The 22,913-nt window shown below is 43.9% G+C and overlaps 1 protein-coding gene across 6 annotated transcripts; it reads left to right on the forward strand.

Moving 5' to 3' along the window:
* The first annotated feature begins 131 nt into the window (after positions 1-131).
* On the forward strand, positions 132-22,913 carry LOC135378369 (palmitoyltransferase ZDHHC3-like). Of its 6 annotated transcripts, none has more exons than XM_064611396.1 (7): positions 132-217; positions 2,382-2,697; positions 4,571-4,792; positions 11,712-11,793; positions 11,921-12,055; positions 20,841-20,971; positions 21,955-22,913. In XM_064611396.1, exons 1-7 carry the CDS (start codon positions 198-200, stop codon positions 22,120-22,122), a joined length of 1,074 nt encoding a protein of 357 aa, XP_064467466.1. In that variant the 5' UTR covers positions 132-197; the 3' UTR covers positions 22,123-22,913. The 6 variants fall into 6 exon arrangements, with proteins under 6 accessions (XP_064467466.1, XP_064467467.1, XP_064467470.1 ...); XM_064611397.1 differs by having other exon boundaries at positions 11,921-12,046; XM_064611400.1 differs by having other exon boundaries at positions 12,008-12,055.

The following is a 22,913-nucleotide window of genomic DNA, read 5'->3' on the forward strand; positions in this document are numbered from 1 at the left end:
TTGCCCACCACGTTTTAAGACTTTTTAAAGAAAAGCTGTATTCTAGAAAATATATATCGAGTTTGTTATTTCTGGTTATTGCAGAGCTTGCAGAGACCTCAGCTGCTTCCGGCGGCATGCTTGTACTTCCGATTGCATTTTGAGTATTTTGCATGGCCGATCAATCGAGGAAAACGAAACAGCGATGAAATTATGATATGGCAATGCGATTAGACTGGTATGCTACAATTTGTCTTACGTTTTGTTTACTTTACACCTGTCTGCGTCCTTCTTTCTACATCACAGAATGAAATACAAGAGAGCTAACGCAGAACTAGGAGAGACTACTAACAGTAACCAGTGTTGCACATAGTGACGATAAAAGAAAAGAAGAAAAAAGCTTCATATATCTGTCCATTATCTGCAACTGCTGTGTCAGTGTAAATGAGCGCTATTATGTAAAGTCAGATCAAGACTCGAGTCAAGAAACTAAACTGTCACAAATAAGTCGTTTTGCGTACCTGTAGCACAAGCGCCGATTGAAATAAAGCACATTAGGATTAGGATTTCTTTTGCATCTGAAGGGCTTGTTTTTCCTGCATGAGAACTCCAAACACGTGCTCTGTGGTAATCGGCACGTGATCTCTCGAATCACTGTGTACGTCAATCACCGTACCCCACGACGGCTTAAAAATATGTGTTCATTTGTTTTGCATGTAAGTGGTTTTTGCGTAACACAAGAACGACGAAGCCCGAAAATACTGAAGCGTAGATGATGCTTATTTCTGTTGCGTTGAGGGCACGTTATTCGGGTTTCATGATACCAATCACTTCCTCCATGTATAATATACAGTTTCACTGCATTTGTACATTTCACATGGGCGGGAACAAAGTGGTGGGAGTGCTTGAGGCCCCATCACTTATGACTACACTGCTGGCAGGAGGCTCACTTCTCCAGGTGAAGGTTGATTTTGTTTACACCGTTTCCAGGGGTGAAGAAGTATGCCTCAACCGTATCCATATGAATGGCATTGGAAGCAGTAAATGCTTGTGTTGGTTACAAATCACGTGTGCCTCAGATATATGTATATTCCCTCAATGTGATGTGCAAGAATTATTGAAACTGAGTGTCAATGATTCTTGGACATCGATGGCTGAAAATATTGTTCTCTCTTAATAGAAATGCTAGATAGGTGTGCTGGTGGTTCTTTCCCCCTTCTGAATGCTGCTCATAGCTGCAGTTGCTTCGTGGCGCTCTACAGAAAAAAAGAAATCGTGTAGAGCGTTTATTGATTGCATCAAGGATGAAACCAAGCTTCAACTTAAAAAAATGAATCACTGAAGTATCAAACCCTGGCAAGCAACAGGAGGTTAATGCCCCCAGCTGCTTAATGTTGTAGAAAAGGCATTGTGTCGAAGGAGGTATGTGGAGAGCATTTACACAGGCCCCAAAAGATTTCAATATCTTGCCGCTCCTCCTGCACTTTGCATCCCGTCCATCTTCGGCGCGTAAAAAGTTAAATTCCGTGGGTTCTGTGGGAAGTTGCTCTACTTCCTTTGTCTGCTTACTGTAGAAATTATTCCAGCCCCTCCAAGGCGCTACACAGTCTGTTCGACACCGCTGATACTGCTTGTACGAACAAAGCAGTGCCCGGAGGTCTGGTGTCAGAAGCGTCAACAACTGCATCTCGCTTACCAGCACTGCGCAAGGAAGGAAATTTGCGAATGCGATATTAAGGTGCTTGGGAGGCAGCTAAGGACAAAGAATAGTACATCGTACACACCTGTGCTAGAAATCGAACAACTTGTGATTATTCCATAGTAAAATCGCAGTACTATTCCCTTCAAGTCCCGAAATTCTGGAATTTTTTTAGAAAGTCCCGAGATTTTCGGACGTGAGGAACAGTCAGGATTTCATGATATCCTGGATCCCAATACTTATTCCGATGTTGGTTTCACGTAACGGGCTGCGAGTAACGCCTACCATGTTGTGTTGTTGACTGAATTTTTGAAAAGTGTCAGCTGATGGGGCAGAGAAACCAAAATGCACTCAGTCACGTTCAGTCTAAGAATACCATAGTGGCTGTGCCTCTATGCGTCTATGGTCAACACCTGAAAAACCAAACAGTGAAAGAAATGAGGCAGATGAGTTGTATTTGTGTTAAGCTCATGCTTTGCAAGAGTTTTTTAATATGTAGTACATGCTATGAACAGATATTAGAAGGTGGCCCATCCAGTGCATGTGGTGCCGTTCTTAGGTTTCACATTATAGCAGTATCAAACAGGACCCGAAGCATGCAGGTTGAGGACAGTGTTGAGTAAATTGTGCGGTCCCCACGCTTGCACCAGTTTTGTGCGATGGGCTCGCCAATCATCTGATTCTTCCCGCCTTCTCTTCACAGTCCATTGCGACGTAGTCACCACCGCATGGTTGCGGGTGGTCAGCAACCCCTTCTGCCAACTGTGGTGGGAACTTCCCCGACCAAAGATGACCAGATGCGATGCTGCAATGGCCGACTCTGGTTTGTGAGGGACATCTGTGGGATAATCTGCGCAGTTATGACATGGGGACTGGTCCTGTATGCCGAATATGTGGTGGTTGGCGTGATTCTGGCCCCTCTTGTGCACACCTACTATGGGGCCGTGCACCTCGTGCTGTTCCAGGTGGCAGCCTTCCTTGCCGTCTTCTCTCATGTCCGTACCATGTTTACAGATCCTGTGAGTTCACTGAAATGCTTCTTCATTTTTGTAATCTAAATGGCTAGATGCTGCTATGAAACGCAGAATTTTGTGGATGAATGCATGCAGGCTACAAGGCTTTGCTGTAATTGGCGCACATTCTTGAAAAAAAAAAGAAAACGGTTCTTTGAACAGAAGCCCAGCTAGAAAAGGGGTGGGTCGCCCCTACGAAATCTTCATAAGCTGGAAAGTGTTGAAAATTTCTTCCCAGATACTTTCTTTTTTACAATCGAACCTCACTATGCAATAAGGGGATAGGTAGAAAAAAACCAAACCAAGGACACTTCAAGCAAACATTTTGTAAGGCGATTGCAGCTGATATTCCTCAAATAATGCCAATGAAATATGTGAAAGGAAGTGTCTCAGGATGAGATCCGCCAATGTTTCAAACAGTCCCTGTTCAAAATATCCGCGGCTCTTATCCTGAAGCATTTCCTTTAACATTTCCTTACCAGTTTGCTGGATTTTCTACCCTTCTATAATGATATATGGGTAGCACACACGTACATACCTATTCTATGTGCATGTCATGTTAGCATCGTTTTAGGGTGTGCGACTTCGCTGAAAAGGAGCAAAATCAAGGAGTGTGACCTATCCTCCTTTTCGGTAGAACACCACATGCACAGGGTTTTGGTACGGGAGACAATTTTCGTGAGTCAGACCTTTATGGCTCAACAATGGTGATAATGGGTAGGATGAAGTCACCTGTTTGTAGTGGAGCAGCCATGATCGGGCTTATTGTGCTGCCAAATAAGCGCACTCTTGAAAATAATGTCCTAGATGGCCATCATAATATCACACATTACCATGAGTGCACACATTTTTCCCATTACAATGCCCAGTAATCCTACTAACATGACCATGGGAGGTAGGAAGAACATGTCTACGCAGTGGAAGTCGTAGTTCACTTCCTCGTAGTAACACACTTTGAAACTACACAATTTGTATGACTGTGTAGAAAAGGGACCTGATCCCACTGACCGTCCAAACTGTCCGTCCCACTAATGTACAGATGTAAATATTGTATAAGTGGTTAAATTCGCGGGGTCAATAATTCGCGAATTTGTGAGGAGCCAGGATCAGGCAATTATTCGCGGCATATTATTCGCGCATTAAATTCGCGGTACCGCGATGCATCGACCGTGCATCAGTTGTCTTATAGGAGCCCTTCACCTTGAGCTTCTTGGAAGAAGTTAACAAAAGGTATCACAACTGGGTAATAACCCGTTGCATATGTCTTCCTTTTGAGCCCTTCTTGCTGAGAGGGCGGCGCTTAGGGTGCCCTTACTTGGCTTGTATCTGGGTCATTGCCGAATTGCCCTGTCTCCCGTCATTTTTGTCACCGTATAGATCAGTTGAAATTGACATTCGATAGTGATGCGGCAACTTGTACAAACGCCGACTCGCATGGCAGGATGCTAAAACCTATACACGCTTGCTGGATGATCGAGGCTTTCAAGGAACTGGAATCGCGGGACGCCGACACCCGCGCCCGATCCGTGAAGGCTGGACTACTGTCTCCACTTGCAGCGAAGAACTGAACACTTTGTGAGACAATGCAGTGAAATAGCGTAAAAAACCCCTTACATATGTTGCCTTAGCATCCTGGGTCAAATTTCTTACATATTTCGTTCGCATATTTTTCTGTCATTGGGTCAAATATTTCGTGGAACTTTAAATTTGCGAAAAAAAGAGCGCTCGCGAATTTCGCGAAAATTAGTTCCTCGCGAAAATTACTACTTATACAATACATGCAAAGTACAAGCTAAACTGCCCATGATGGAAAGGTTGTGGTCCTTTGCTACTTGCCTATTGCTGCATGTTCTTACCTGTGGTATATACTTTGCTGTAGGGCGCTGTGCCTCGTGGCACTGCCACAAAGGAAGCTGTGGAACAACTTGGGTTGCGCGATGGCCAGGTGGTCTACAAGTGCCACAAGTGTGTGTGCATCAAGCCAGAGCGTGCCCACCACTGCAGTGTCTGCCAGCGGTGCATTCGTAAGATGGACCACCACTGCCCATGGGTCAACAACTGCATTGGGCAGAACAACCAGAAGTTTTTTGTTCTGTTCACTGTGAGTAGCTTTGATTGTGTGGTGTTCCTGACTGAAATCCCAAGAATATGAGCTTGGATTGCTCAATTTCCTACCTGAAATTGTGTATATATATACCACTGAGTATATATTGTGTATATATATACCACTGGGTATATATATACCCAGTCAGCATTATGTTGACACTATGTTTCTAATGGCTGCCTTCGTTATGTTGCAGCAACAGCGTTACAGAACAATATTACAAAAATGTTACATTGCAGCAACATTATGAAAGCAACACTGGAGAAGAATTGCACTGCAGTATTGGTGTTGGCTTTTTGATACATATGTACTATGTAGCAGCAACAATGCAGAAACAATATTCTAGGAACGCTACTGTGAAATCGCCCACAGCATGATAAAGATGACATGCAGCCACAATGAGATAAAGGAAACCACGCATGTATTTCTTATTCGATTTTACAGTTTTATTGCGAGAAGACGTATAGCATGTTGGTTAAGTGTCACGGTGATAAACGCAAATAAAATGCCGTCCTCTGACCGTCCGTGTTTTCTTTGCGTTTATCACCATGTTACAATTTTATTGCTTCACACCCTCTTACCAGAGCTGACAAGAAGTGTAGATTTGCTGCGCCGATAGCGTAGACTTGTAGTGTGCGCAGACCTGCAATATTGAACAGCAAGCATTTTACCTCGGCAAAAGGATGCTAGTCAATCATCACATCGAATCGAACAGTTTGGTTGCCACACCAACAATAGTTGCCTTACCTTACAGTTATTTTTAGTCTGGTTAAGTAGGACTGTAATTACACTGGAAATAGCACCAAGCAAGGTTCACCAAAACGAAGGTCCCGATATTTCGAAGCCCATTTGGCTTCTTCTTCAGGGGTGACTGAAAATGGTCAAGGGAGACGGCTTTTATACTAGAAGGCGGTCGTTTTGAGGTCAAATGATGCAGGCCGTGGACGTATGCGCTGGGCAGCAACCCAACTACCCGGTTGACATTTCCTGGGGTTGATTGGATGGACCAGGATTCCAAAAATAGTCATTTCATGGGGTTGGATTCACATTCCAGGATTTCAGCATTCCCGAAGTTGATGACGTGGTCACGGCATTGACAGTGTTCCGTCAGCGCACTCTTTCCAAGTCTGCTTTTCAGATGTCGTTCTTGTTTTGTCTTAATCTCTCCGGGAGGTTCTTTGTTTCCCCCACATATGACGCTTTATGCGTGGCGCACGGGATCTTGTACACGATGCCTCATGCTCTCTCCTTGGGTGGCCGATCTTTTGGCCGAGGAATGCAATGACCGATAGTCGTCACAGGCTTGTGCGAAACATTGATTCCTTCTCTTCCCAAAATTCGGGAAAGGGCTTCACTGATGCCTGTCACATATGGGATGGTGACCCCTTAGCTTTACATGGGGGCTGGTCGTCCAAAGGGCGGAGTGATGAGCCCGGGCTGCAACCTAGGCGACGGGTAATCGTTTTCACAAAGGAACACGTGTAGCCATTCTTCTTCAACGCGGTTTGGATTCTTCTTTCCTCTTCTATTGTGTTCTTGCGCGAAAAACAGCCGGAATGTGCTCTAGACAGAAGAGACGACACTACAGATGCCCTGTGACAGGTCTGGTGGTTTGGATTGAAGTTGAGATATTGTCCAGTACGGATGGGTTTCCTTTGTACGGTGAAAGCGAAGTTGCCACCGTGTTTTCTCACAAGAACGTCGAGGAAGGGGTGGCTGTTGTTGGTCTGGTGTTCGACGGTGAACTGAACGGACGGCTCAATGCCGTGCAGGTGGTCCAAGAAATTGTGGACTTCCGTCTTTTTCAACATGAAAAAGGAGCCGTCCACGTAACGGAGGAATATCTTGGTAACGTTAGACGAGAGCAGGGCTCTGTCTTCACCTGACTCCATTGCCAGGTTTGCAGCTGTGACTGAAATTGACGCTCCCATGGCAGTCCCCACGGTCTGTTTGTAGTATTCTCCCTTGAGGCAGAAGTATGTTGCGCCGAGGCAAGGAGGCGGCAGAGGTCGTCAATCCCGAGGCAGGTCCTAGATTGAAGATGGTCATCTTTCTCCTGCACTGCTGTTGCGGTGGTTACCGCTACTGGCACAGGAACATTCGTGAATAGTGTGACGACGTCGAAGGAGACAAGGCATTCATCGGCGTCGATGGTCGCAGATGAGACCCGCTCAACGAAGTGCGTAGAGTCGCGCACAAAGGTTTGGGTCTTTCCTGTGAGTGGGGACAGTTCTTTGTGTAGGTAGCAAGTTAGTGCCTCCAGAGTGGTGAGGATCTGAAATCCACAATCGGGCGCAGGGGCACCTCCGGCTTGTGAATCTTTGGTAACCCGTAGAATCCAGGCACAGTGCCATTTCTGCAGATGAGATGCAAGTAGAGTGGCTTTGCTTCAAGGTGCTTCTTGAACACTTCCGCCAGCATCTTGTTCGTGCTCGTTTGGACTCACGTCGTCGGATCCTTCTTCAGTTTTTCATAGGCACCACCTTCAAGAAGTACACTGATTTTCTTGTCATAGTCCTCGTGGTCCATTAGCACTGTGGCCCTTCCTTTGTCCGCAGGTAGGATTACGATTGTTGTATCGTCACGTAAGTTCCGGAAGGCCTCTTCCTCTTCCTTGGACATGTTGCGCAGCTGTCGGCAGGAGAGTTTGACAAAATTCCAATAGCTTGCATTCTTACTCGTTCTTGGGTGCCGGACTCTAGGTATCCGATACCGTCTTTGATAGGAGCAGCCATGTGGGGCAAGGAGGGTCGTGCAGCTGTCCGATTGAATCCGAGTCCTTTAGCGAGCACGTTGGTCTCTGATTGGCATCAGTGAAGCCCTTTCCCGAATTTTGGGAAGAGAAAGAATCAATGTTTCCCACAAGCCTGTGACCACGATCGGTTATTGCATTCCTCGGCCAAAAGATCGTCCATCCAAGGAGAGAGCACAAGGTGTCGTGTACAAGATCCCGTGCGCCACGCGTGACGCGTCATATGTGGGGGAAACAAGGAACCTCCCGGAGAGATTAAGACAACACAAGAACGACGTCTGAAAAGCAGACTTGGAAAGAAGTGTGCTGGCGGAACACCGTCAATGCTGTGACCACGGGACTTTGGGAATGCCGAAATTCTGTAATGTGAATCCAACCCCATGAAAAGACAATTTTTGGAATCCTGGTTCATCCAACCAACCCCAGGGAATGTCAACCAGTCCGTCAGGTTGCTGCCCAGTGCATACATCCACGGCCTGTGTTATCTGACCTCAAAATGACCGCCTGCTTGTATAAAAGCCACCTTCCTTGACCATTTTAGTCACCCCTGAAGAAGAAGCCGAACGGGCTTCGAAACGTCGGGACCCTCCTTTTGGTGGACCTTGGTTGGTGCTATTTCCAGTCTGAATTACTATGACCCAACCAGATACATGGTGTTGGACATCTTTACATTGTAATTAGAGCATGAAGTTTTAGGGTGAAACTCGATTTTTACCCGGCAAATTGCCCTCACTGAGACATCTACAGGAATGCACACTAGCTTGTTTGGCAGCAAATTCAGTTACATCGCCATTTGTACCAAACCAGTACAGTTAGTTTGAGTAACTGAGCCCAATTTCTCCCCAAATTTAGCATACTGGAAGTTTTTCCACCCGAATTCACATGAAATTGGAGCCCATGTTTATTTACCCAATTTTTTTCCCCGAATTTAGAAAAACATATTTCCCGAAAACTTCAGGCTCTAATTGTAATGAATTTCAAGTTCTCAGCTAGGTAATTTCTCTTAGCGTCTCTTGTCCTCGTCTGCTTTCGTTCATAGTCGTTACGCATCGTGCACCCACACTGTTGTCCCATAATATATGTCTCTCACAATCGGCATTAATCCTCATGATAATGGTCACACTAAACATTCTGAGGCATCGTATATTTTCCTTTTTCTTTGTCATTCTTTGGCATAATGCCTGTATTGTTACCCTAGCGTTGCTACGATATTGCTTCAATAGCATTGCATCTACAACCTAACTGTAATGTTCCCTCACTGCAGCACTGTGAAACAGTGCTTCAGCAACATAATTGTAATGCTTCTAAAATGCAACATGTGAAATACTGCAACAACATTGAAATAGACACATTCTGATGAAATTGCATTTATGTATGAAACATTGCCGCAGCATTTCAACAACACTATTGCAACACTTGTGCAGCATCTTGTGTTGACTGGTTATCCAGTCGAGCCCGTTTATAACGATATCGACGGGAACGCAAATTGGATTATTATATGAGAGTTGTCATTATACAGGGTGTCCCAGAAAACGTGTCATTGAATTATAATAAAAAAACTACACCACCTAGAATCATACGGTAAACGGCAGTTTTCCTCACTAGTTCTTTGCCACCTCCAGATGTGAATGTCGTGTAACGTAAGTTTAATTATGTCACTTTTGGCGAGCTGAAGTCGAAAATTTGCCAAGTAAAGGTCACTTTTTACCCCACCAATGTGAAGAGTGTGTCTAATTTACTCAAATTAATGATCATTTGACCAGGATATGCAAGAGCTATCTCATTGGAAAAAATAGCCAATATTTACAAATATTTATATATACATAATTACATTGCAAAAGCAAATATTTACATAATTAAACTTACTATACATGACATTCACAACAGGAGGTGGCAAAAATCTAGTAAGAACAAATTCCGTTGACTGCACGATTCTATGTAGCGCAGTTTTTTATAATAATAATAATAATAATAATAATAATAATAATAATAATAATAATATTTTATTTTGAATGGTGCCCATCAACAACCGTGAGGTCTCAATTATAATTCAATGGCACGTTTTCTGGGACACCCTGTATACGAGCTTTCATGGAATCGTCCTTCAGGACCACGTCATCGAAGTAGAACGGTACTAGTACAACGCCGCTGAACATCTACGTTTGTTACAGTGGTTTACCCAGAACTTTGGCCCTGGGTGGTGTGTCTGGCTCCATAGAGGGAAGGGGGGGGGGGGGTGACGTCACAACATGCGGGATACTCCCCAGTACTTTTATGCTCTTCGACAAAATATTGCATAATCTCACAAAATTTTCGGGGGGCCTGGATAAATCACTGGTTTGTTGAGAGCACAAAAGCATTTTACCTAGCTCTAGATTAGCTGCGTTTACACGGATACGACACAAGTGTGTCATATCCAGTTGTTGAATCGAATCCACCCATTTAAACGGGTCAGTTCGCTAGAAGAGCGTATCATATTCAATCCGCTAAACAGAGGTGGATCGAGATGGTGGTTGCGCATTCAGATTGCACATGTAAACAGACGATGCACATCGAGTGAAGAGGAGAGGATTATGGGAAGGGGTGTTCCGTTCCGTCGTCTGCAACTCCTAGTCAGGATGACAAAATGGTGATATTAGGGAGTTCCCAGTCGTGTTCCGTTTTCGATGTCTACACTGACACAAGCAGCAGGGCTTGCAGTGGTAGAGCAGAGGTCATTTCGAAGTACGCTTGAAAATGGGGCATAGATGCTGTGTTTTTTCGACATTTTGACGTTCGGTGCGAAGATAGCGGGACACTGGAAACGGCAGTATTTGCGGAAGTGCGCCTCTAACTTTCCGATATTCCATGGCGTGGCGCCGTCTTCAGTCCGGACTCGACGCGCATCCATGCAAATGGTGGTGTATCGTCGTTCTCTCCGGTTTTGACTCAATTCGATACGCTTGTGTCGTATTCATGTAAACGCAGCTATTGACACAGCTTTGTGTCAAAAGCCTTTCCAAGGACAACATAACCGCCCTTACTACGTGAGGCTCTGCACCTTTTTGTGATCGACGATTTCGTTCATTGCTCGTCATCCAGTGCCGTATTCTCACCATCGGAACTACATTATCCATTAGAACACACCTCGTCCACGGATAATTCGTCAACGCATGTTTGGTGGGAGAACCAACAATTTGATCGTAACATCGGAGTTATCGTTATATCGAAGATTGTAATAAATGGGCTAGACTGTGTTCGTTTCAGATTACATAATTGTGTGATAATTTTTTCATTTTTTGTCCCTGTTCCTCTTAATCTACCCATGACAACATGCTTTTCTTCGGTTTATGCATGTTTCCAGTCTGTGCCTTCCCAGATGACATGGTTCATGCTGAGAGGTCAAACATGAACATACTTTCGTGATTTTTCTATATGAGAGCAAGTAAGTCCCTTAAGTTCTCACTCATGTGATAACAGCAATGTAGAAACCGCTCAGGAACTTGAGAAAAAAAAACAGAAAAGGGACAGCAAGTGATGGCCTTCGTCCATGCGCTACCCACTATTCTGCGTCACAAAAAAGCTCATGGTAGTAGACCCCGAAGTCTAACAAACCAGCTCACCTTGATGAATAGGAACAGCCATTCCTGCTGGCATACTTTCTTTCCACCCTGTTGCAATGCTTTCTAGCCCAGCTGATTCACACAGACTATGTTAACTCTGTCAAATTTAATTTTGGCATCAGTCTTGTATATCACTGTCATACAGTGAAGTTGAGAAGCTTATTATGTTTTTGGATGGGTAGCAGGGTGGCAGAACTTAGGAAGCACTGCTGTAGTGTGTTCAGGTTTCGTGTTTTGAAAATTGGGGAGCAAAAATCTGCTTTTATTTCCGGAACTGTATAATAGGCAGCAGGCCTGTATAATAGGAATAGGCATGTATAATATGGCAGTATGGAGTGCTAAAGCAGATTTTCAGGTGGCAAATAAGGAAAGAGAACTTCTCGCACTTCACATGAACACGAGGTGCCAAGCGTTGTGCCGAATGCACAGTGCTTAGTGTCCGAGGTGTCGAGGTGCAATTCGAAGGTGCAAACGGATTTTGCTGGGTTTAACACTAAAATGCAAGGCTTTATCAATATACAAGTGGAGATTGCCGATAAACTGTTACCTACCTTCTTTTCAGATGTACATAGCCATAATTTCGAGCCATGCGCTTTTCCTAGCAGTGAACCACTTCATCACATGCCTCAACACAGAGTGGAAAAGTAAGCACCTTACATTTTCAACTTGAAACGGGTCTTGAGCGCCGGTGCAATTAAGTTTAACTGCTATAACTAGTACTAGTATAATGCCGCATTGCCATTGCGGGTGAATTTGGGACATTATATTCAGTTTGGTCTGGTGCGATGGGCGTCGACAACAAGTTCGACTTCGTATCGAAGCTGCTCGTGATATTAGTCAACCTTTCTTCTGTACCAGGGCCGGAACTCTCATCTGGAACTGCACGTCCTGGAAGCAGTAAGTCTGGTATGCGGAGCGTCGGCATCCGATCGTCATTAACCTGTATGATAGTTACCCGTCTGTGGCGAGATGCCGGGAATGTGTGCTTGAATGTTTGTGTGTGAAAGAAAATCAGTGTATGACAGTGGAGATGTATAAGCTCGATGCTGAATGAGTCTAGGTACTGACACGAGGTTGCTGATTTTTTGCCTTTTTCTGATTTTTGGAAATGTGTGGGAGCATTCAGATATCATATTATAGGAAGATCCTGTGTAACCAGCCTGACGAAAATGGAAAAAAAGCCCATTGCTTCCTTGATACTTCAACCACAATGTATTGTGCAGTACCCTGCCCTACATGCTTATTTACGCTTTTGTGCATTTAAGACAGAAATAAGCTCCCAAGCCCCAAAGGGTAATTCTTAAATTGATTCGTATCTTTTTTTCAACTATAACCAATGACAAAAAAGCAGCAAATCTGGATGTCCATTCTCTGTGTAGATGCGAAGGCTATCAACGAAATAGGAGAAGTGTGCGACTATTCATGTGTGTTACAAACCGTACTTTGGGTCTATCTGAAGCAACAGAATACTTGAAACACAGCTCTGGTCGAAAATAGTGATGCCATTATACATTTTTTCAGCCACCGCTACATGAAATGACACTGAGCCCAATACGTTTTTAAAATACGTAGTTGGAAAAGTGAGCTATTTTAAGGAACAATGAGGTGCCGTTTAACGCGGCTCCAAACGTTGTTTCATTCGTCGAGCTGTCCATCAGGAGCAGAGTTGAGTAAATTACTTTTATTTTGTAATGCATTACCGTTACTCATTACAGTTTTTCACACTCAATATTGTATTATTAATGCCATTACTTTCATCAAGTAATGACATTACGTTGGCATTGCATTTTCCCAGAAGTCACCAACACAGTCCTGTGTGGTGTTTGTAGCATGTGCTGTAAAGAGACGCGATTACTCTTTTACTTCGACCAGTGTTAGCAGATAGAGTTTCTGCGAAAGTGCTATGTGTGAATAATGTCGTCAAGACAGGAGAGCGATGATGAGAGATATAATAAATGAGTGACAACAGACAAGATTGATTTCAGTGTAAAAGGGGGACACTGTCCCCCTCCTTGGTGACCTGCTGGGTCAACGAAGGTGACTGGGAAAAAACACCTTGGGGATTTACCGTCCTTGTATCAGACACAATTCGTGACTGCTGGATTTAGACAACGCCCAGGTTTTCATTCCAAGTAATGTCGTTACTCATTGCTATGTTGCATTACTCATTACCAGGGAAGAGACGAATCCAGAATTTTCCGAATCCAAGGAAGGTTCTGCAAATCCACGAATCTTACGAATCTCGAACCTTTAGAACCGTTTCTTAAAAAAGAGTTTGAAAAGCCAAGGGAAAAAAACACTTCTTCTGTAAAGTGTTTTGAAGCAGAATTTGATATCTTTGTTTAATGAAAAACAAATTGAATAATAGTTCACTTTCAGGGAGAAAACATACCCATTTACTCTTTTTAAATGTAGTTTCTTTAACATGTTGTTCATAGGCAACAGGAAATACATGAACTCTCGAGTCTGAATTCTTTCCATAAAACTAAGCAACAATCAAAAGCAAAACCATGTTACTTTTAAAGTTGTAATGTAAGAGTTCCTGCCTGAACCCTTTCAGTTCAGAGCAATGTAAACAAACAAACAAGAAGACGCTCGCCAGCCAATCAAGTTTTCGACGCACTCCGGATGTGCCAATTTTAAAAAGAAACAAACATACATGGTCGGTGGATTTGAAAGATTAGATTTTCGATGATGGGCCAACCGGATTCCCAAATCTAAAATCGTCGCCCTAGGATTCCAGGATTTGTGGAATCGGTTGGCCTATCCCTACTCCTTACTCCATCACAAAATGTAATGATTTTTTTTTTAATTCCGTATTAGCGTCGCGAAGCAACTGTGGTTGTGAGCATTGTGCACGTGTGGACAGATGGAGAGAGGACAGCAGGCGGAAGTGGGGCACAGGGGGTTAGTATACATCCTGGGCTGACTTCAGGGGGAACCGTGCTGACATTCGTCTAGAAAAGTCTGTTGGAAAATCCAGGGAAAAGACCTCAGACAACACAGCTGGTGTAGGGATTCGAACCTGCGTCACCTTCCAGTCCCGGCATTGAAAGTGATCATCGTAACTTAAAAATCTCATCCTACCTTAGAGCATGAACTTAAAAAACATGAACGAAATGAATGGGAGCTTAAAAAATGAAAGCACTCCGAAAAAGTTGGCAGTTATACTGATAGCAGTGGGAAATGCTAGCCAGGTGTGGGACCCGCATAAAAAAACTGACATCCAAAAACCCAGAGTGCCAGAGTGAGTTCAGCGGATGGCTGTTAGGCTTATTTATTCAACGTAGAAAAGAAGACAATCGGTCACGCAACTGGTACAAAATGCGAGTATAAAACCCCTACAAAATCGTAGAAAAATAAATAGACGATACACTTATTATATGTAGGGAGTGACTTTTTCGGGTTAAATGCCTTTCTCAGATTCGGGGGGTAAAAATCGGGCACTATTTTTAAATCTGTAATTCAGGGAGAAATCGGGCGATAATTGGGCCTTCGGGTGTTATCAGGTGTTTTTGTTTCTCCTCTTGTCTATTAAGTCTTTTCCTAATCTCTCTTTTTTGTTCTTTTGTTGTTGTTTTTGCGAGATTGTGACCTTCCAGCGGTAATCCCCGAAGGCATAGACAGTGTTCACACACCTGGGCGTATTGCTTGGAAAGTAAGCGACCCATTCTTACTTGTGTTACATGTGGCGACCTTTGTTCGTCTTCAGTGGAAACGTCACTTGATGTTTCATAGTGACTGGAATTCGGGAAGAAATCAGGTTTAGCCCGAATTGGTCGGAGGTCAGTTTGGGGGGAATAATCGGGTTTAACCCAAAAAAGTCACTCCCTAATTATATGTTGTAAAATGGTCACTATCAAATAGATAGTACGCCTTACACGAGAACACGTCCCGACAGGAATCTATGCACAACACATTGCAAACAGGTCGTTCCATTCCCCTGCAAAATTAATACTTTCAAATTTTCATTTTTTGTCCAAACCCTGGAGGAATGGAACCGCCTTCCAGAAACACTGGTTACACACAGTTTTACAGCTTGCTATGTGAGTTGATTTAAGTTATGGAAATTTATATCTACACGTTTCCTTTTTTTCTTCTTTCTTATGTTACTCTGTTTGTGGTATGTGCTGTATTGTTTCCTCTCCCGTAACCACCCAGCAAAGGGTTAACAGTACGAATAAATAAAAAATAAATAAAAAGAAAAGCAGCCTCAGATGGCCGGCACGGTCCCATCACGTGACATCTGCGAGTCCCGCTGCCTTTGTTTGTTTGTTTTAGTTTTTCCCAGCTTATGTGCCGCCTATACCCGCTTGAACTGTGCCAGTCTACATCATCAGTCACATGATCGGCCCTGCCAGTGGTATACTGGATGTCACAACACACCCTCCTTCTTTTCAAGGGTGGAGGATTCTTAAAAATGTGCGGGACAGAGTACTTCTGCGCGCACTGCAGGTCACCTGCGCTTGTTGTTCTTTCGCAGGAGCCCACCTTATTCCTTTCAGAACGTGCCACAATCAAAAACAAACAAATTACAGGGGTCACATCCGGGGTTTCTTTAAAGGCGCAGCGAAATGCCCCTTCGTGATTCTTTTCTTTTTATGGGCTGTGGCATGTTGCGAAGGAACGACGAGCACAGGTGATCTGCAACGCACACTAGAGCAGTAGAAAATCAAGTTTCAGAGTACTGCCAACTGCTTGGCTTGACTTGGCTTTGCCTCACGTAACCAGCAAGCGCTGCCGTTTCCCTTCCACGCCAAATGGGCCCGCTGTGTTGACGCTCTGCGACAAATGCAATTTTATGTAAACTCGCGTGAGATTACCTGTGCAGACGATCCTGGACGGTACAGAAACTACTGTCTGTACAGATATACGGACATAGACAGTGTACAAGAGATAACCAAATCAATAAATAAACGGAAGGTATATGGCGGATCATGGTCACGTGGGTGGATTCGGCCAATAACCATCACGGTGGCGAGGGAAAAGGCTGGTGGTACTCTGAAACTTGTTTTCCTGGTGTTGTAGCGCACACGAGAGAGGCCTGTGATCTGCACACCCTCCAGAAGCTTTCCACTCCTTTGAAGAGTGCATAAGCGAATGAGGGAACTCGACGTCACTTTGTGATATCCTCTAATGGGAGGGCCGATCAAGTCTGCCATGACATAGCCACACACATCCAAGCCACTGTAGCAGTAGCCATAGTATCTGAATTTTCTGTGTTTAATGAGAGTGTTTGGGTACTCCCCACCCAAGCTTGATGCCATACAGGTCCGCTGGTGTCACATGAGGTGATTGAGCTGGGCCAATGGCTGATTTCTCCGAGCATTTTTGTAAATTTGATTGCGCAGCAATACACTGCACAGCGTAAATATTGTGCATGGTTGCTCTGATAGATTGCTTGATGAGTGAAACAGGGTTTTGAGCCACGTTAAATGTCACTTCCTTGCTGTTTTAAAATGTCACACTCTGACATCCTGTTTGGTCAGCTGTTCCAGGGTTGTCTGTGCTATTCTGGTTTGGCCAGAGTTTATCTTCAAGTAGATAATGAGCACTGATCACAATCTAGAGAGGGGCTATCTCTGTCTAAGATATTGCAATATGAGAAAGAAATCATAGCCTTTCCCTGCCGTTTGTATGTGGTGCGCCCCACAAAATTACACTCGGATGGTTGACTGGCCACAGGTGAATAACAACAACTTTATTTTTTGATTATGACTGGAGAGTTTCATCGCCAGTCCCATCACTTTACTGTGTTTGTTACCAAAAATGCTTGCCCCGATTATTTGTTTGGGTTAAGGTAGCTCGGGTTTCCTAGGGCGATTTTATATACCAACTCCAGGTTGTGTGATGCATGACTGCATAAACTTGTCCAAAAGCAACAAACTAAATTTATATTGCGTTATGATAACACAATTCAGAATTGTCCAAAATATGGCAGCACTGCTGTATTTTATTGTTGGGGATTTGCTTTGTAATGTGTACCGCATGTGAGAAGATGCTCTGGCCAAAGTACCAGAATCATGACAGTTCCTGCTTGGTACATATACAAAGTCATTGTGAAAGTGAACACTGTTACACACATTTGTTGTCATTTTTTAGTGTGATTGAGAAGCTCTGTTTTGTTGTGTACTTTGTGCATTCTAATGATCCTGTCCAGAACCATCAGTGGACTACCGCAAACATATTTTTATTCGCGATGTATTAATTTACGCGAATTTCGCGACTGCTAAAAAATCTAGAAAAAATTTATGCAAAAGCAAAAGCTTGGCATTGATCCCGCGGAAGGAAACAGACCTGGAATCGCGAAATTAAATACTCGCGAATAACTTCCCAAATGCGATTCGCGAAAATTAATACATCGTGAATAAAAATATGTTTGCATATTTATCTTGCACATTGTACTGTTTGGGACACGGTTGTCTAAAATCTTCAGCCCGTGGCCGAGCAGTCCCTTATCGGCGATGTCACGCACGAAGGAACTATAGCATTACAGTTTCCAAGGTAAGTCTACGCAGCGCCACCTGACGGGAGAGAGTACCATTGCATACTCAGCGTCGTCTGCTATAGGGAGAGCAGTTGAGCACGGCCTTCCCTCGGTGACTGTAATGGTATAGTTCCTTCGTGCGCGACATCGCCGAGAGGGGGTCGCACCGCCACGGGCTGGAGATTTTAGACAACCGTATCCTAAACAGTACAATTCTGAATAGTTTCATGGCAATGGCCATAGCTGTGTTGAATGCAATGTGTTTGCATACCATGTATGACAAATGCACATCATGCAGTTACAGAGAATCTCTTGAGCAAACCTGATTTCCTGAAACAAATTTAATGTATGTAAACACATGGACACATGTAACTCCAAGTATTCTGACCCACTCTTACTGGAAAGCTGACATCGATTCACATGTGATGCGTGCTTCGCTTAGGACGCATAGGCTCTAAAAGCGAAGCCAACTATCACAACGTAACTAGGGTCTGACTGTTTTGGGTTAAATAATCGGGTCTCACCCCGATTCGGAGGGGGGAGGGATCGGGTGTCCTCTTTTGAAATCTGAAATTCTGGGTGGAATTGGGTGCTATTGATACAATCTGGTTACTTTTTTTCTTTCTGTCCAGCAAGCAGCCCGTAGTTAGAGGTACACATATTGGTCAAACATGCATTCTTCACGATTTATAGTCACAAACACCACATGATGGAACATTAATAGTTTCACATAGTTCATTGTTGCCCTCAGATAATATTTTTATCGGACGTGTGCTCGGATTACTACTAAACCGTGTACGTGATACATGATACGACGTAATATGTGACAAGAATTCAGGGAGCAATCGGGTTTAACCCGACTTGGTCCGAAACTGATTCAGGGGGAATAATCGGGCGGAATCTGGTTTAACCCGAAAAAGTTGAACTCTAATGGTGTCTTCGACTGGTTGCTTCCGATTGCTCTAGAGCGACGTTTCATCTTTGATTGGTTGAAACAGAGCACTTTCACTACATTTGATTGGTTCATTTGGAGCTCTTTCCTCCAACTCGGAGCGCTCTAGGGTGCTCTCACCAACGCCATCGAAGCGGCTGTGAGATCTGATTGGGTTCCGGTCAAGTGACAGCGCCAGCTTCCATTGAGTAGTGTTTCTGTTCCACCATGCCTGCCGTGTTCTGCGTTTTGCGTCGTCGTCGTTTTGACTACGAGGGAAACACCGGAAGTCACGCGGGTTAACATTCCCCCTCCGCTCCTGTGCTCGAACCTGCCACGTTCGGCTTCTGTATGATTTCTCCGACTCGGAGCTGGAGTGAGATGCAGTCTGACCCATTCCAATTCGCCGTATCGGAACGACCAGTCGAAGACACCATAAGTGTGACCGTCTGCGCTGGCACATCCTTCTTTCACCCCGCTCTTTTAAAAGGAAGAAAACGTTCTGTTGTAGTAGATTATGCCCCTATTTCTGAATTTCATGTATGTCCCTCTGTGTTGCCAATGTACTGTGCCTCTATTGTCTTGTGCGGCTTGTAGTGAACGAAGTCCAACTTCTCTGCGACTCCTGTGACATTTGCTATGTGTAGTTATAGTAATTCGCAACATAAGTCCTACGTGTCTGAGGTTTTCGTTGGGTTTTCCGAAGACTTTCCAGACGAATGTCGGCACAGTTCCCCTGAAGTCGGCCCAGGACGCATACTAACCCCCCCCCCTGTCCCCCACTCTTTCCTGCTGTCCTCTCTCCATCTGTCCACGTCTGTACGCCGTTCATAGCCACAGTTGCTTCGCGGCGCTAACACGGAATTAAAAAAAAAGAAAGTCCTATGTTAAAAGGGCACAAAATTATCTCCTTATGGAATGAAAGATACCCGTTACCTTGACACCAAAACAAAGGGAACGGGAGTGATCTTTTCCGTTGCTCGTGATTCATGAGCGAATGAAACCGCAGTGCACGCTTTCCCTCTTCCTCTCTTTCTCAAGGAGCCCGACAATGCGGAAAGGCCTCAGATTGGTCCCCTCAAATGATCTCCCGCAATGATTGGACAAATGGTTTGCGGAGACCAATGAGACGCCGCTCTGCATTCTCGACTTTCTTAAGGAGGAGAAGGAAAGCGTAAATCACAGATTCTTTCGCTCATAAATCACGAACGACGCAACAGATGACTCTCGTTGTTTTTGTGATGGCGTCAAAGCAACTGCGTCTTTCATTTTGCGAGGATAAACGTTTCCACCTGTAGTTACCCCTCAAAGGCATGATGTCCGCACATTTATGTGGAAATAAGCATGTGTTTACACGTTTATGCATAACAGAATGCGAGCAATGGGTTCAGGATATGTGGAATTGCTACACTGTCTGCACGTTAAAGATATTGTGATGCAACATACGTAGGTACAAATGATAATGTGGGTAGGTCTAAAGTGTGTTGCTTATAGTGAAATGCAACAAAAGACGAACACGGGCTACATGCTGAACACTCAGTAGAGTCTGTCATTATCATTTGTTGCGTTCTTTAAACGTATTACTAAATACTGTTAGATTATTCCACCAAAGTAAAAAAAAGTGTTAAAAAAATTGTTTATTCATGCAGTACACTTAGCATGGAAGCCATCACGGAAAGCGGTTTGTTAACGTGCTGTGACAGTGCGTCTCTGAGCATGTGAGGAGGTGAACAGGAGAGGTCACGCGGGTCAGATAATGAGGCAACTTGAATTTTATTATAGGAGCTGTAAAACAAGGTAAAATTGGGCAATATCATTTGAAAGAGCCGATTTTCGGGTGGACAATTTAAAAAAGGCGCTCCTCATGTTTCGCACAAACACGAGCCGTGGTGAGTGCGAAGTATTTAGAGTTCTCCAAAGGGCCTGTATGGGTGGCTTAATCTCCACTTTTGCGATTTCAGTTCTCTGGGCCTTCAGAGTTTCATCCAAAGGGACGACAATGCAAATTGGGAGGGGAGTTGCATGGCTTGAAACAGTTACAAATACAAAGAATGTAATCTTTGCAGATACTTTACAGAACACCAGGGAAAAGGGAGTCGTAGTTGAACAGGACTTTTTGTGCAGCCTGCGCATGTACTGGTAGATTACAACAGAAGATTTGGTGATGACAACGATGATGATGATTTAGTGCCCCCACTCAGTGCATACATTCTATCCTATTCTGTGATGTGTTGAAGTGCCCCAGAGCATTCCTTTTTGTATGTTTTGCACAGAATGCACAAGTGGGTCACCAGCGGTGACAGTAATCCTGTTGGTGCTGCTCATCTTTGAGGCACTTCTGTTTGCAATCTTCACCATGGTGATGTTTGCTTCCCAGATTCAAGCCATTTGGAATGACGAGACGGTAGGCTCTCAACCCCTCCACATTGATGCAGTAATGATTTTGCTTTGGAATCTTTATATAAAAAATATCTGGTTAACGAGTTCTTTCATAAAACTAATTTTTTCGTATTTTATAGTTTCGTTCCTGTTCCTTTTTCAAGTCAGCTTGCTCTATAACTTCGTGATGTAGAAGTTCGCCGGCAGTTCTTACACTGTGTGATTATGTTTCATTGGTCTCTGAATTGACCGTCTTTCAATAGGTAGAGATGCAAAATTTCTGTAATTTTGAAATTGTGCAAGTAAAGAAACACTGGATGTATAAGGGTCAGCTTTCTCCTAGCCTGTCATTTTTGGAACTCGAGGCAAAGTGAAACTAAAACATTAACTTAGCTAAAACTAAAATGGTCAAAATGGTCAAAATACAAATGGTTGAAAGTACTCTTACGTGGGTAATTAGTATTCATTATGGCACATATTTGGCTGCACACCTTTTCTTGTCCTGCTAAATTACGTGGTTCAGTGGAGATAACTCGCAGCAGCACCAGATAGAAGAAAATACCTGGCACCCTCAATTTTTTTCATTAGAGTCTCCGCACTTGTACTGATTCCAGTATATACTCCCATAACACACAATCAGTGCTCTACTGTATACCGACCGGTTATAGTCACCCTCAAAGGTGTACCTGTAACTGTAAACTACTACTTTGACTATGCTCTGAACGAGATGGGAAGCTATTGGCCTTTAGCAATGCACTGGGTGATACGGTCTTTGTGTAGCATGAAAGTAGTTCTTTCAGAACTGATCAGAAGCAAATGCTTTAAAACATCTACCGCACAAGTCTCCTCGCGAATGCAGCCCATAGCGATTACTCTCCAACGTGGGAAAAAAGAAAATTCCAGCAGTGTCAAAAAAAAAAAGCTTGCTGGTTAGCAAGAGGCAAATAAAAATTGGGAGAAGGTCATTCAGGTGAAGTTTTTGCAGCATGACTTTGCTTTCTTACGCAGGGTATCGAACAACTAAAGAAGGAGGTGGCTCGCTGGCGGAGACGTTCCCCTTGGAGAAGTGTGCGCTCCGTCTTTGGCCGCTTTTCCCTCTCCTGGTTCTCGCCGTTCACATCCATCGGTACCATTGACTCGACCTTCAATGGCAGATATAATTTGTATGCTGTGTAGATTTCTCTCGCAAATCTTACACTGGACTGATAACTCTGCCTAGTAACGGTCAGATCAATGCTAGAGAGAGGTTTGCAATGAAACGGAAAGGAATGGTACAATGCTGCACTGTCCAGGAGCTCTCGGAGCAACATTTCGAAGCTGTACCTTGGAGTTGCAAAGCTGCGGGTGACGGTGCGAGCGTCGAGAAATTTTTGTAGATTCTGTGGCAGCTTGAGAACTTGTAGCGCACATTCTGGTGGAGAATACGGGCGAACGAATATAACGGTGTACTTTTATGAAATATTAAGAATAGGTGATTATTCTGTTATTTTGTGATATTGGGCACTCTTTGTAGAACCAACAGGTGCATTGTATGGTTTTGGCACGACTGCTTTTATTTCTTATTTTTGGCAGTGTTCAGGCCGATAAGTGTAAATATATTTGAATATGGATTTACAGTGCGAACGACATGCTTTTAACGATGAGTGATATAGCTTGTAGGCCTTTGCTAATGAGGGAGAATGTGCAGTTGTTCTGCCTGCCTGCCAGTGTGTATGTGGAGTTATACCTGCATCTGAGCTGTAATGTTTTATTTGTACACATCGATCGTGAAGTGTCACAGTGCTGGTTGATGCAAACTGCTATACATAATCGGAATCTTTAAAAAAAAAACAGTATTACTATGTGTTGCATTTGCCACAGTAGCTGAGTCTTGTCGATGTGCAAATGTTGTAAACAGTGTTTAAAAAAAAAGAGAGAGAAAAGATATGTACGACGAAAAACTGACATCAAGCTCACTGTCATCTACA

The sequence above is a fragment of the Ornithodoros turicata genome, chromosome 1, assembly GCF_037126465.1.
Source record: "Ornithodoros turicata isolate Travis chromosome 1, ASM3712646v1, whole genome shotgun sequence".
NCBI lineage: Eukaryota > Metazoa > Arthropoda > Arachnida > Ixodida > Argasidae > Ornithodoros > Ornithodoros turicata.